General features: G+C 39.9%; 1 protein-coding gene across 1 annotated transcript; it reads right to left on the bottom strand.

Annotated features, from left to right (window-relative positions):
* Positions 1-3827: 3827 nt before the first annotated feature.
* Positions 3828-9966, bottom strand: RSL1D1 (ribosomal L1 domain containing 1). The gene is made up of 9 exons (XM_049791400.1): positions 9882-9966; positions 9614-9753; positions 8679-8817; positions 7906-8054; positions 7638-7739; positions 6964-7057; positions 6748-6876; positions 5765-5983; positions 3828-4365 (listed from the first exon to the last, which is right to left on the bottom strand). The coding sequence occupies exons 1-9, from the start codon at positions 9915-9917 to the stop codon at positions 4021-4023; spliced, it is 1353 nt and encodes a 450-aa protein (XP_049647357.1). The 5' UTR covers positions 9918-9966; the 3' UTR covers positions 3828-4020.
* Positions 9967-15555: the final 5589 nt, after the last annotated feature.

The raw sequence follows: 15555 nt of genomic DNA, 5'->3' as shown, positions 1-15555 counted from the left end.
CTATTATCTTCTCTGCATCCCTCCTGCCAAGGCCTTAGTTTGATAATATTCAGGTATTTGCTTTATTATTAGCTGTTATTCTGCCCGGTAATGCTGAACTTCAGGGCTAATCTGAAAGTGTAAGTTACAGTATCACCCTTGTCCTACCAAACATGCGTACAAATATAGTGATTTCTATAAGCATGGCAGAAAGCTTACAGACCAGCTACAGGCATAAACTAGTCTATGTTTTTTTCTAGACAGAAGGTATTTTTCTTCCCTATTTATCTGTCCATGGAAATTCATTTTTCAGCAAGAGCTCAATGTTGTTCAGAACACGACACTGCTGAAGTTACTAACACATTGAATATATACCTCCATTTGATTATTTTTTTAAAAAGCACCCAGCTATATAAATCAGAGTAGAAGTTAATGTAGTTTTTAAGTTTTTCCTCTCTTGCAAAAGCAGTTCAGCAGGCTTTTTTTTTGGGGGGGGGGGGGGGAAGAAAGGCACTTTGGCTTCAGTAGAGTAGTAAGTTTCAAGGTACCTGCACTAAGTTGTTTCACTGTAGTTTAACACTTACTGCAGTCTTTTGAAAGACTTGCTTCCTAACTCCAGTTTATCTCTGTGAGGAACATGAGTTAGTTCCCACTTTAATACAAATATGGAGAACAAATGAGCAATACAGAATCAATTCTAGTCAAAACAACCACACTGTGTGCTACTAGAGAAAGTATTTTGGTAGTATCTTTATTAAACCCTTCAAATAAAAGCAAAGACTCCTTGCAGAAGCTTGTCCTTAATCTAAGAGTTTAGTTTAAACTCTTGCAGCAAATTTTAATAACAAAACAGAATACTTCTTTTTTTTTTTTTTTAAATTAGAATGTTGATATTTTGGAAGTTATCAACTTCCTCTTCCCTTCTAGCTTCCATACAGCCACTCCGCTTTCAGTACTTCTAAAAAGGACATGAACTCACTCACATTAATGATACACAAAAAAATTTTGGCTATTACCCCATCTCCACAAAGTACTTAATGCAAGGGTACATGAGCTGTGTAAAGAAAGCACTGTTTAGATATATCTTGACAATTATGTATTTTTAAAATATTATTATTCTACACTCTTAATAAAGTTAACAGACAGATTTTTCTATTAAAAAAACACAAACAAATAGTACTATTGAAAATGTTGCATAAGAATTTAATCAAAGTCCCCTTTTTAAATTCAGAATTATGGGGCTCCTAATAGAACTTGCAGTAATACAGCTTTATTTTAAGGCTGATAATTTTACTAGCCATACTATAAATGGCTTTTATAGTTCATTCCTCCGTTCTTTCAATTTTTAAATTTTTAAATACAATAAAGATTATAAGGTCAAAGATACAGTACCTTAAATTATTCAGATGTCTATTAAACCTTTCCCCTCCTATTTCCAAAATCAGTCAGAACAAGTATTACAGGAGTAAAAATGGTTGGTCTATAAGAATTTATACATAAACATACCAAATTTGCTTTAGTTTCCTGATGGTCATTCCCAGAAATGTCCTTACAAAGGCTCAAACATGACTACTGCACACTAGCTGTTCACATTAAGACTGAACTTAATACTCACCAATGTGCCTTGCAGAGCTAAACCAGCTCAGCCCTTGGGGAGGTGTTTTCCATCTTAGCTGCTTCTGCTAGCATAGAAAATTCAGTTATCTTTGCTAAAAGAGCATTCATACTGAAGACATGGATTGGCGATTTGGTCCTTACAGCTAGCCAGTTGAAATTAGTTCACTGAAACAATTGCGTTTTACACCTGATTTGATTCTGTAATGCATCCACAATAGGCACAGCTTCAACCTGAATGAATGTTTTTCATATTTTGTCCTTTCTTGATTAGCAAAGTGACAGGTTTTCCCAGGTCTCTCAAACAAGCAAGAAAAACATTACTAAGTAGTTTCCTGAATAAACATAACAAATTTAACTCCATCATTCAACACTGATCTTCAATACATACAGTGCACTGAGAAGTTGAGAAACACACCTCCCACTAACAATGGTAACTTGCTGCTTCTGAGCAAGGGTGACTACTGCACAAGTCTCCAAGTGAAGATCTGTGATAACCATATCAAATTATTAGATTTTCTCCATTCTAAATATGTACTTTTTTAATAAAAGGGTACATTACTCTTAGGAAAAATAAAAATGACATCAGTAGCGTTACATCTTATTTAACTGTCAGAATCCTGGATACTCTGCAACGTAAAAGGAACAAATTCTGCATATAGTATATTTTATATATATATACTTTTCCCCCAGTGGGTTAATTTGTAGCTATGTCAATCAGATGCTTTGCATGTCTCACCTAGCTGTATGAATTCTAGTGCTGCTATCAAAAAGGCAAGACTAACTACTGCAGTCCTAACATAAGATTGGCTCAAGGTGCTGCAGAATTTCAAGGCAGTAGTTGTTAATGTTTTCAATGTGAAGGTGTTTTTCCAGCACCTACAAGCTAGTATGGTTCACTATCAGTTACTCATATAGAAGTTCTGATCTTAAGTTCATAATTTTCTGCACAACTACAAATTAAGAAACATTTTAACGTGAATGATTAGAAACAAAAACACATTTCCAGAAAGGAGGCGAGTTCTGTATCTATTCACTTACTTCACTATTACGGAAAAGAAGTAATATTTTGCAGCCCAGACTAGAAAGTGATGGGATTATTTTTGGACAAGATCAGATCTTTTTGTTAGCAAGGATCTAACAGGGATCATCAAGTCAGACTTGCTTTTTTTGGCTAAGATTGATTTGTTTCTTGATTAAAAAATGTTTATGGTAGCACAGAACAAAAGGTCACAGGTTACAGAAAATTGACACCATGGATCAAGCAGAATCTTTTCATATTCTTCTTTAGTGTTTCTTTTACCACTTATTATTTAGCACCCCACTACTTTCTAGGTAGCAAATCTATTGATATGGCATGTCCTACATAGGAGATAGGATAGTTTTTATTGAACTCCGCAAATTAGGCTAGTTACATACTGTTGATTAATCTTGTCTCTTGGGAAATTTTTCCTATTTGGACTTGAGTAAAATACTGCTAATAAAGATTTTTACCACTAGGACTTTTCATCACAAATCTGCCTTGTATTCTTTCTCTGAGGAAGATGTGAAGTAATCGTACAGGGAGGAACAAGTTGGTTATTCTGTAAAATTTCAAATATATAACCTTTCAGTTCTGCAGTGTATATTTTTTAATGCCTTTATGGGACTGGTTGACTTAGCTGACACACCTGAAATTCATACGGCCTGTGGTGTTTTTCAGGTGGCAGAAATAACAGTATTGTGACCAGCATGCAGGCACACCCTCACTTGTTCTGGTAGCAGAAATAAAGCCCAAAAGTGAAGGAGATTTTGCTTGATGTCATAAAGTATAAATGGTCAAAGCATACAATGATAAAAGTAAAATTGTCCATGCTTTTTTTTAAAAAAAACACACAAATACCCTAGCTAAAAATAGCTAAAAAATACATTAAGTTTGGCTTGTTATCAGGCTGCTAACTTAAATAGCTGGAATAAGATCAATAGATGTCAACCTGTTTTCATTATATTGAACAATTTAAGAAAAAAATGATAGCAGCTATTTCACATTTTAAATCACGTTAAATAGATTGCTGTTCTTGGTATACATGCTTCCTGCTTCAGCTCTCGTCTGTTCCAGTACTATGCTTCAGGAAGATGTCACTTAAGAGTTCTCAGCTTTTTTTCCTGGAATAGTCCCCTCCCTGCCCTTCGACACTTAAAGAATTCGAGTGCTTTTAGTTTGGGCTAGGAAAAGATAAAAGGTAAGAAATAGAGCCAATTAAGATTGTAAGTTTATTTGTTCCGGCTTGTCAGTTAGAAGGAAACACAAATGCATCATTACAGGTCTCCATAAAAAAGCTCCTGGGATCAGATTTTCTTAAGAAGGTATTTTACTTCCTCAATATATTTGTTTACTAAAAAGACACCACTGAATGACTACATAAAACATATCACAACAGACAATATTCATGCTGATTGTGGTCGGCGTACTTTCTTGGGTGCTTGCTTTGCTGTTTTTGAAGACTTCTTGGCTGACTGTATTGATGTGCCAGCTTTGGGTGTTGCAAAAGACTTTGCTTCAGGCTTTTTGGGAGTCTTTTTCATGTCTTTTTCTTTTATTGCTTCCTTGGGCATGCTGAGCTGCTTGGTTTTTTTCTGTTTTGATGAAGTCTGCAAGTCTTCACACTCTTCTGTAACTTTATGTTTTGGTTTTGGAGTCTCCAGAGCTAGAGGTTGTTTCTTTCTCTTACCGAGGGGTGTTTTGTTTTTCTTGCCCAGGTTGTCACGTTTTTCTGGACTTGGTTCCCTTTTCTGTATTTAAGACACACAAAAAATTACCCTTCCACCTAAGAAACATCTTCACTGTTTTTCAAGAAGAAGGATCAATGAAAACTGTTATAAATGACAAATGCTTTGTATCGATTGAACCGTGCCCTCGCCCAAATAACCTGTTCACATTTCAGCCTGGAAGCAGAGAATTAAACACAGAACTAAATCATGAAAATAATGAAAAAATAACAAAATAGTAAGAAAGTAAATAGATTTAACAGATGCAAGGATCCTCTTGTCCAGTCAAGTCACTGACCTCTGCTGGCAGAGCTTTAAACTACAGTCCTCTTCTTGCTGCATTTCCAGGCTTAATGAATTTAAAAGACATCAGTTTGAAGTCCAGCTGTACACACAGAAACTGACTGCACTCTTATCTGTGCACCAGGCCTAGTATTCCCTGGAGTTCATCATATATTCCCAAATGGCCCTCATCTATTCATACAGTAGATACTCTAGCTGTATCTACTCCCAGGTTTCTGGAAATAGGGCTCTGGCAATCACATCACATCAGCTAATGTAGGCCTGTTGCATGACTGCAGCTTGAAGCAAGCTGTATGAATTTTTCTGGTGGGCCTGCACGATAATAGCTTTAATCTGGGCATCCCTGAAGACGTACATAGTTAGAGTTTAAGGATACATTCCAATCATAAATGCAGTATAACTCAGTTAAATTTGTAAGTGTTACTGTTTTATTCATCCAAATATCTTTCCTAGATATTTGTTAAACGTCAGTATTATCAGTCTGGTTGTTTTGCAGACATGTTAATGACATGATCCACATCATCTCCAATACTGGCAACAGTAAGTCCATACAGTGCTTCATGCAAGCTGCTAGCTCTCAATTTACATTATATGATCGTTAATGTTGCATATTACTATCCTAGAGAATGTTACTTGTTTTTCCTCAAGTTTTGTACTCCAGGCAGATGATACATTATAATACATTAATTTTGCAAGAAATTTTCAATTATAAACTTTACAATTTACTTGATTAAGTATTAAGCTGTTTCTTGATCATTTACCCTTTCTTCTGACTTCAGGCGTGCTATTCAGCCTAGAGGAAATTGCTGCTACTCAGAAAAATACATAAAAGGACAATAACCACTGGCTTCCTGTCTGTAAGGGGGGGTTAACTGAAAAATAAGAAAAACCCTCAAAACAAAAAAAACCCCAAAACTAACCACCTCCCCAAGGCACCACCCCCCTCATACACTCAACTCTTGCTTTCATGATATAGTCACAAAAAATCCAGTTCACTTGAAGTGTGTTAACACACGCTGCTCCCTAAGGAGCAACGAACAATTTAAACAATTCAAAATCCTCAGTTTTAACTCAAATATGTTAAAATATAATATATTAGTTTCTCAATATTATTAATTACCTTCGGCTCAGCTAAGTTGGTTGTTTGCATAGGCACCAGTTGTGGAATTTCTTCATCATCCTGATCACCTGGTTCTTGGACTACTTTTACTTTTTCTTTTATCACAAGCTCCTTGGTAGCAGCAGCAGCAGCACCATTAGCATTAATTTCAGCTGTCAAAGTGACTTGACTTGAATTCAGTTTTTTAGCTGCCGCCTTCGGCTTCTTGTTCTTTCCCTTCTAGAATTAATTGGAAGTACATCTCAGACAAATTCCCGTAACATTTCTAAATGTATAATAATTGTTTTAATATACTTAAAAATGATACCATCTAGCAACATTAATTTAAATACTGTCATTCAATAGACCTGGGCTGGTCAACCATATGTAAAATATGAAAAAATGCATTATTTCCAGCAGTTTATAATAAATAGCTCATAAGTAAACGATAACATCAAGATTACAGTCTGTAAGTTTAATATACATGCTCCAAATTTATTTTGGACAAAAGAACATAGTAAGCAGAACTCAGTACAAAGGAATAGCTGATTATTTTCTTTTTTAAAAAAGCAGGTGAGCCGCCCCTCATGTATACAAATACATGAGTTTGTGTATTATTCAGATGCCACTGATTAGCCAATAATGGATGCATAGTCTTGAGGCCATGTATTGCTAATGAGTGTACTTTCAGAAGGCAAATCTGAATAAACAATACTAGCAAAAGTTCTAAGAATGAATCTCAGCTTCCTACAGTTTAGGACTAGAAATGCTTAACTTACTTATTTCCAGTTTGCTTTACAATCTGTCAGGGAGTTTCCATAATTTCATTAGTATTACTGAGTATTTGAAGCACCCAGAGTCAGGAGCGCCTAACCCATTTGTAGCCATAAACGCCTGGGATCAACTGCTCAAACATTTAAACCCAACACATCAGACACTATAATACGTAAAAGGAAGCCAATTTGGTTTTATGGTAAGTTTGAAGAATATTTTTTTTTTTTTACCTTTACTTCCTTTTTTTTGAGAGATGGCTGGCTGTCAAGCTCATCCAAGTTGGAGATATTTGCAGTAAAAATCGGAAGTGCAACTGATCTAAGCGTTTTGAGGTGAAGAATTTTTACATTTTTCCAATTCTGCAACAACAAAACCAGTATCTTATGTAAAAGTAACAAGGCTCAATTATGAACTGACTTGGCTTTAATGCAATCAATCAGCAGTACCTTTGGTAACTTCTTAGCAATCACCTCAGCTGCTGCGATGATATTATCTACTATCTCATCAGCTTTCATTCCAGTGTGACCTATACGTGCTGTACTGAAAAGAAGTGAAAAGTAATATTTATACACGGGCAAAGAAACATACTTCAAGTTACTTGTTTTTAGGCATACCCAGAAATGAAAAAAAGCCCACTTATCCACAATTATCTTAACTTCCATAAAGGATGGCTGGCTATTGCAGAAGTCTTAACCTTTCCGTATTTGGATATGCAACTACTGCCTTATATTACTAAGCTTATTACCAGTTTAGATCATTTTTGAGGCACAATAAATGAAAAAAAGTCTTAAAAGAATAGAGTATTTTGAAAGTAGTTTTTACCTAATTTAACAGTAATATTTTTCTAAGATTGTACATACTGTTTGACAGTGACAGTTGCCTAGAAATTCCTTAGGTGTAAGGAAAAAGAGACAAGAAGTGCAACTTTACATTAAAACTTCTTATTAGATAGAACTACTGATTTCTTTATACAGGTTAAGGTTCAAAATGGCCCGTATCTGGATGGTGACTCTTAACCTCTTTTATTCACATATTAATGGCATAAAAATAACTCACTTAAAATTCCCACAGTTAAGGTACAACTGTCCTTCAAGTCAAGTATTAATCTATTCATACTTACTAACAGCACCCCTTGTTGGTAACTGGGAGTGTAGTCCCCTGGATATGTTTTTGCATTTCCTTAGCAAGATTTTTGGCTTTCAGGTTTACAGATAAAGGTACCCTAAAAAAGAAAGTGGTGTTGTTTTTTTTTTTAAAAAAACCACAAACTAAAACAACCCAAAACCAACTCTGCCCCCCCCCCCAACCCAACCAACCAACAACTTCTAAGAGGAATCTAATCTTAAAAAAGATAATGCAAAATGGATACACAGAATTTAAATACCTACTTTTTCCTTTCATAAAAGTGTTTTCCTAGATGTGAGGGCAAGAGCCTTCTAATTCGGTCATCAGACAGAAAGAGATCAAATCTGTTCAGGAGGCGACGCTTAGCTTCAAATAGTTTATACTCTTTTTTGAGAGTTTTGTACGAGATGATCTGCAATGCAAGTAACTGTTTAGTCCCCACTGCTGAAAACACAGCCTAGAATACTACTTAGAACTGCACAGAATTAACAAGCGTAACTGATAGTCTATCACGGTGCATTATTTTAGAATGCTGAAGACAATCAATAGAAAAAGGATACAGTACTTTTTAAGAATCAAACAATATGGATCTCTTGCACAGTTAACTGCAAATTACCAAACAGAACTCAAGTACACGGTAACACCTAAATTAAGGTTAAATACAACAATAAAATTATTTTCTAGTTCTACTGCTAGTAGCGTAAACAATCCAATCCAGCTGCAAAGAACTCAAATATTCTTTTACATTGTAAGTTTTTCCAGTTGATTACTCAAACTAAATACTGAGCATTTATCTAGCAATTACATCTGATGGCTAAAGATCCTGTTTCAAATTGAAGAAATTACTCTGAGTAAATTCTGGAGTTTAGAAAAACTACAGTTTGAATAGTCAGAAAAATCTTACTAGAGATCATTAACTCAGAACCATAGAGATTAGAATATTAAACAGCAGAAAACAACAACTACTTTCCCTTTCCGCTGGTACAAGAGGAAAGAAATGACAGTACTATGCTACACTATCATATATCTCTCTTACCTGGCTAATGCTTCTGATCCCATTCTGTATTAAAAGTTTCCTGTACAGATTTTCAGTCTGTTCTGCTGATAAATTTGGTTCATCCTTTGTGAACAGGCAAACCTCGGCTGTTTCTGGTCGAATGCCATGGGGCAGTGGTCTACAACGAGAATATGAGATGGACAGGGAACGTCTAAGAGGAGAAAGAATTTTTTTTCCAGAACTAGGTCTACAGAGATCAATACCCTTAACAAGTACTACAGGGAAGCCACGTATCTAGATTCTGTTCTTTGTTAACTACTAAACGTCCTCTGTGGAACCCCTACTTTTTAAAGCACACAGAAGTGTAAAAGTGAAACAATCCTATACCATGGCTCCAGTCTGATACACCGCTGAATCCACCTATACTGCCAGGAGCGGTCAGCACACAGGTCCTGGGAGGAGGAGGAGGAGCATCCATTCTCCTCTCTTAACACCACGGCCGCAACCAGTCATGAGACAACTCTTTGTAGTACTAGGGCCCAGATAAACAGATGTAAGCTTTCTCAGTAGAGCATAACTACAGTTTAAAGGAGAACTTGTAACTCACGTTCGCTTTGGGGCATCACAAAAAAGAAACAGGGATCTTTTTAATGCTATGGTGGAGAGTTAAGGCAAAGAAGAGAGAGATTCCTCTTCTTCAACTTCAGGATTCGAAAGGCACGCACCCTGTAACTGGCAGCCAAGAAAACCAAGTATTCTACGCGTAGATGAAGCGGGCACGGCCGGGCTTCCAGTTCCGCTAGGAGCGGGGCCGGAGCAGTGGTGCGGCGGGCGGTTCTGGCCACGGCACGGGACCCGCGGGACAGGGCGGCGGCAGCCGAACCCCCGGGGCTCCCGATCAGCACAGGGCTCTCTTCCACGCCAAGGGACACGAGCGACCCCTGCAGCTACACGGCCGAGGGTGAATTTCTTACATTTTGATGACCTGCGCCACCCGCGGGACCTTCCAGACCGTCACCAGGAGGTGGACGTTCTCGCTCTCGTTGAGAAGCAGCGCGTCGCCCTTGGCCTTGCTTCTGGCGAAAGCCAGGAGGGCCTCCACCGCCTTCTTCACCTGCAACGGCACGACAGCGGCAGCAGCCGCGGTTAAGGTCGGGTCGGGTCGGGTCGGGTCGGGTCGAGCCGAGCCGAGCCGAGCCGAGCCGAGCCGAGCCGAGCCCGTCCCGTCCCGTCCCGCCGTACCTGGGCGCGCTCCAGACGCCCCGGCCCCTTCGCCATGGCTCCGCCGGCGCCACGTGCAACCCGCCGCGGCTGCGCACACGCCGCCTTCCGGGACACGGCCGCGGCACGTCCGCCGAGTGGGGGCGGGGCTCCCGGCCGCCCCGCCCCGCCCCGCCCCGGGCGGCGGGCGGCGGGCCGGAGCGGAGGTGAGGCGGCGTCGCCCCGCGTGTCCGTGGCGGGGGTCAGCGGGGGGGCTGGCTCCGAGCTGAGCGGCGGGGGCGGCGGCCGAGGCCGTCGCGCAGCCCTCAGGGGGAGTGACCGGCTCACGGGCTATAATTGGGCTTGGAAGGGAGCGCCGGAGGCCGCCCGTCCCGCCTGCTCCAGCAGCGGGGGCCAGCCCGAGGTCGGAACCACCATGGGTGGAAAAGACCTTCAAGGCCATCGAGTCAGGCCGGGTTGCTCTGGGCTGTATCCGGACGGTGCTCCGCAGCCTCCGGGGAGGGAGGCTGTCCCTGGCTGGGCGACCCGTTCCTACGCCCGAGTGTCCTCACGGTGAAAAAAGTTTCTGTCGTACTGGCCTTGACCTGCTGCTGGCGCTGAGCTGGCCCGGGCCGGGGTGCTACTGGCCACCTTCGCCTGCAGGGAACACGTCCGGGTGGCTCGTGTTGTCCTTGCTGTCCCCCGGGTCCTTCCCAGCAGAGCCGCTCCCCAGCCGGTCGTTCCCCGGTGTTGTCGCAAAGGGCTGCCCCTTCCCAAACGCGGGCTTGCATTCGCCTTGGTTGAGTGTGGAAGGGGTGGTGTTGCCTAAACCCCCCAGCCTGTCTGGGTTCCTCTGCACGTGAGCCGTGCCCTCAAGGTTATCGATGGTCCCCAAGCTTGATGTCGTCTGCAAACTTGATGTGACCGTGCTCCAGGTCACTTCTGAAGGTATTAAATAGAACAAGTCCCAGGAGAAATCCCAGCAGTCCATTTGTTACCGGCCCTGGGGCAGAGTACAAGCCATTCTCTCTGCCCTCAGAGGCCCATTGTCCAACCAGTTGTTAGCCATCTAGTTGGCCACCCGCCCAGACCATAATGATTAGGATACAAGAAGATTGTGGGAGGCTGCTGAAAGCTGCGCTAAAGTTGGGGTGAATGCCATCCACTCCTTTCCCCTCATCTGCAAATCTAGTCAGTTTGTCATGGAAAGTAATTGGGTTGGTCAGGATGATTTGCGGTTGGTCGATCCACGCGGATTGTTCCCAAGCTCCTCCTTCTTGTGTCAAAGTATTCCAAGAAGACTTGTTCCATGATTTTCCCAGGAGCCAAGTGAGCATGACTGGTCTGTGACTCTTAGATTCTCCTCCTGGTGTTTTCTGAAGGTGGGGGAACTTTTGCTTTTCTCCAGTCATTGGGACCCTCCCTCAGTTTCCTCTCAAAGCTGACAGTCTTGCTGTGACTTCAGCCAGCTCTCAGCATACTTGAATGCAGCCCAACTGGACCCAAAATCACTTGCCCCACTCAGCAACCATCCCACATGTCCTTGTTTGGCCTTTTGTGACTACTGTAGCAGTAGAAGTTCTTCTTGTTGCCTTTGTCATCCTGGCCCGGTTCAACTGTAGGTGAGCTCTTATTCTCCTAAGACAATCCCTACATGCCTGAGCAATGTTTCTAAATTCCTTGTTTGCAGCCTATCCCTGATTTTACCTCCTTTATTACTGTCTTTTTGCACTGGCATGATGTCACAAGTTTGCTGCTTATCCAAGCCAGTCTCCTGATAGATCTACTTGTTTTCCTGAGTATCAGGAGGAACTGTTTTTATGATTGGAGGAGGTTGTCCTTAAAGACCTGCTGCTAGCTTTCCTGAGCTCCTTTGCCCTTCAGGGCTGCCTCCCATGGGATCCTGCCTACTGGTTCTCTGAATAACCAGAGTCTTTCTCCTGAAGTCCAGGGGCTCTACTCCACTACTTATCTTCCTCACACACCTCTCAGCACCTTGAACTTCTCTATTTCCAGGTTGCTACAGTTGAGGCTACCACTGATTATCACATGCCAAACCATTTCTTCCTTATCTGTGAATAGTAAAGGCAGAACTGCTGCATCTCCACTTCAGTTTAGAAATGCATTGACTGACTACAGGAAGTAGCTTAATTGTGGGATGCTTACTCCATCCAGTTCCATGGTGGGTAAGTGCATTGTCTTCAGATCAGATCTAGCCTGGAACTATTTTGGCCTCATACTGACAGTGCTGTGTGCACCCTGGCAGCTTTGGGCTGTCTGCATTCATCACACAGGTGAGCTGCTACCTGGATAACACGGCTATGCATAACCAGGGGTTAAATACCCATGAAATTAGGAATCTTAGTCATTCACTCCTCTCCTCTAGATTTTTTCTCCTCTTTGCCTTTCTAGTTATGGCTTTATTCCTACTCATCAGATGTCTTCCAAAAAAATGTGTCAGTCAGAGTGCCAGTACAAAGACAAAGGAATTAAAATACCCTAGTCTCTTGACAGGCTGCTTTATATAACAATGATTTATGTTTTCATTCTGCTGGTAGTGTTCATGGAGCAACAGTGGAAGAGTTGATGGCTTCAAGACTTCCCCAGACTTAGAGTGAAAAAAAAATCCTGGAAAAGGGAAGTTTTAGTTTTCTGTTGTGTGATTTGTACAAATGAACAAAATAAATGGAACTGGCTAAGAAAAAGAAAAGCTATCCTTTGTTGCCATGTAGTTGTATGAAGTATTCAATACAGAAATTACTGAAAGGCTAAGAACATGCAGCGTAGCCAAATAGGGCAGACTCAGTAAAATCTTTTCAGCATGGGTAGAACTTAAGCATATGATACTAGCTGTGGTGTTTTATAATCTGATAATTGTATTAGTCTTGCTCCTATCTCTGCATAGGCTTTGCATATTTTAGAGCAGCCATGTTTTAATAAAACATCAACATATTATTGTGACGTGTTAAAACAAAACAGAAAAAGTCAGATGACTGGGACATCTCTTCGAAAATAAGCTAGGCTAGTCTTGCAAGATATGATTGAACAACATGTTTGAAGCCTGACTGTACTGGGTCGGCATAGCATTAATAGGATAAAACTAAAGAGACTATTATTAGTGACTCAAATTCAAATTTTTCACATATTAGTCTCATCCAAGTACATTTTTCTGCAACATTTTAAGTCTGACATGACTAAATTTTACTACATGTGGTTTAACTGACTTAGTATGATCATTTTTTCTTGAAAGGTGTTTGACATCGCTAACAGAGCTGTCTTGGAAAAGTAAGTTAATCTCTGGATAAGAAATATTTCTGCTTAATACAGCATGCAATGAATATAAAGAGTGTACTTTTAGTTTAGCAAGTTCACAAATTAATAGTTACTCTTACAAGGGAAATTAGGTTTGTTACTTTGTTATCAGTGTTATCACTGTACACTAAACATATTCTGCTATAGCCCTCAATTTAACTTTAATCATGAAAGTATGTATTTTTCCTTAAACCATTTGTCACACTTATTTTAATGCTAGGATTTAAAATGACATAATTGCAAACCACTCTACCTCATTACTTATTTAAGAGGATGTTTCTATATATCCCTAATTTTATACTTTCTCCTAGCAAAAGGGATGTACAAGTATCAATTGTTTCTGCTGTAAACAGGTCTTTGAGCTTTAAAATTATTATTTTAGTGTGCATCCCAAAAGTTCCAGTACCAGGCTTGTGTTCCTCCAGATTATTTGATGGCACACGTCAAAATCCCTGGTCTTTATAAGTATACTTCTTGCAACAAAACTACCACAAAGAATGTGCAGAAATTAAACCAGGAGTAAGAAGTCCCTTACAAAAGAGATCTCAGAAGAGAATCTCCCTGCTAGATCTGGAGTTCAAGCCCTAGTTTTGTTTAGATTGTGTTCCTTTGCAATCCTAGTGTAAGCCTCCAGCTATAATCTAATTAACTGTCAGATTGATGGATGCTTACAGTGAAAGTTATTCACTTATTCAAAGACTGCTTTCTCAGAAGAACAGAGGCACCTGTCTTTGTGACACAAGCTGCAAAATTTTCTTGTTACAATCTTTTGCCTATCATCAGTTCTACAGGCTTAACAGATGACAGGAACACAGCCTCAGGTACCTTTTTCATCCAACAGTTAGTCTGTCATATCTTATTACTCTTATTCAGAAATACGTGGACTTTTTTAGGTGTAAGTAACTGAAGGGAGATGCAGAAAAATCCAATTTACATTGGAAACTGAGACTTTTTGGGAAGGAAAGCCAATGAAAGGATATATATTATTGAAAGTTATATATACACACAACAGATTTTCGGTTTGTTAGCATAAATTTCCACTTTGTATTAAGACTAGACTCCTTTCTAGCATTTCTTCAGAGAAAAAAAATATTGTCGGGTTTACAGTGCATTAAAATAAACACAAGGAAAAAAACAGGTTCACAATATAAAATCTTCAGTAGTAACTCCAGTTTTGTTGGTATATTTTTCTTTACCAAATCCTCTAGCATATACAAAAACAGCAGAATAAGTAAGAGCTTTTAAGTATCAGTTCAGGAAGAAAACAGTCTTTGTCTGGAGTACATTTCATCTGCTTTAACATCATCATTTCAACAGTCTGCATTAAGAACCAAAAAGCCAGAGTAATACAGAATCAAATACTTGGGACATTGAAACAATCTGTTTTTCTTCGGTAATATTCAGTAATAAACACTTATAAAAACACATTTCGCATAATTAACATAGTTTTTAATATATGGACTGGTGCCATAAGTAGTCTAAACCAGAGGTTCTTCATTGAGCAATTTTCGCTGGGCTTTTTATGCCACTGAAAGAAATCTGTAGAGGGGCATAAAATTTATGGCCAGCAAATATCCCCATGGATAAACCTCCTTAAAGCAGCCATTTTTCTTACAACACTATTACACCATCATCAATAGCTTGTTGTTCAAGAATACAAGTTACTACCAGATTAAGTGTCTCAGGAAATCCATGCCACTGTGTTTGTGTATCGGTTCCCGATTGTCTGCAAAGATGACCAAGGTAGCTGGAATGGTTTCAAGTAGGTAGTTGATAGCAATGTTAGTCAACTGATTGGTATACCCATTCCTCCATTTAGTGTGCTTTACTTCTTGTAACTTGCAGAAACAAGTAATTACTTTACTGTTGCAAAATAATTAGTACTGCTGCACATTCAGGTTTGGTTTTGTGTGTTTTTTTACATTTAATTATTGTTACATATACCAAGGCTTTCAAGTTTAAGGACATACAAGGTCTTAATTTATAGAATTATAATTTATGTTTTTATAAGTTACATCATGGCTATGCACTTAAGCCATATCTACACTACAAACTTTGGCCAACAATCAGGGAGAGTAGGTGTGATCTCATCAGTACCACACTGCGCATACAGACTGCTGTAAATGCCATTATACTGGGGGGAAACCCCCCCCCAAAATCCCTCCTTTCCACAGAAACACACACAGTTTTGCTGGTGTTACATCCACACCAGGACCCAGGAATACTCTGCCAGTATCATATGCTAGCACAGTTACACTGGCAGTGCTCCTAGGGCACTGTAGCTTCAATCTAACTTCTGTTTCTGCCCCCCGCCCCCCCCCCCCTTTTTTTCCCTTCCTTTCAACTGTTGTGGTTGCACAGCTCCTTTATTTTTTTCACCTTCAACACAGCATAGCACATGTTT

The sequence above is a fragment of the Accipiter gentilis genome, chromosome 33 (genome assembly GCF_929443795.1).
Source record: "Accipiter gentilis chromosome 33, bAccGen1.1, whole genome shotgun sequence".
Lineage (NCBI taxonomy): Eukaryota > Metazoa > Chordata > Aves > Accipitriformes > Accipitridae > Astur > Astur gentilis.
Note: the sequence above shows the minus strand (reverse complement) of the source record. Positions and strands in the feature narration are given on the sequence as shown.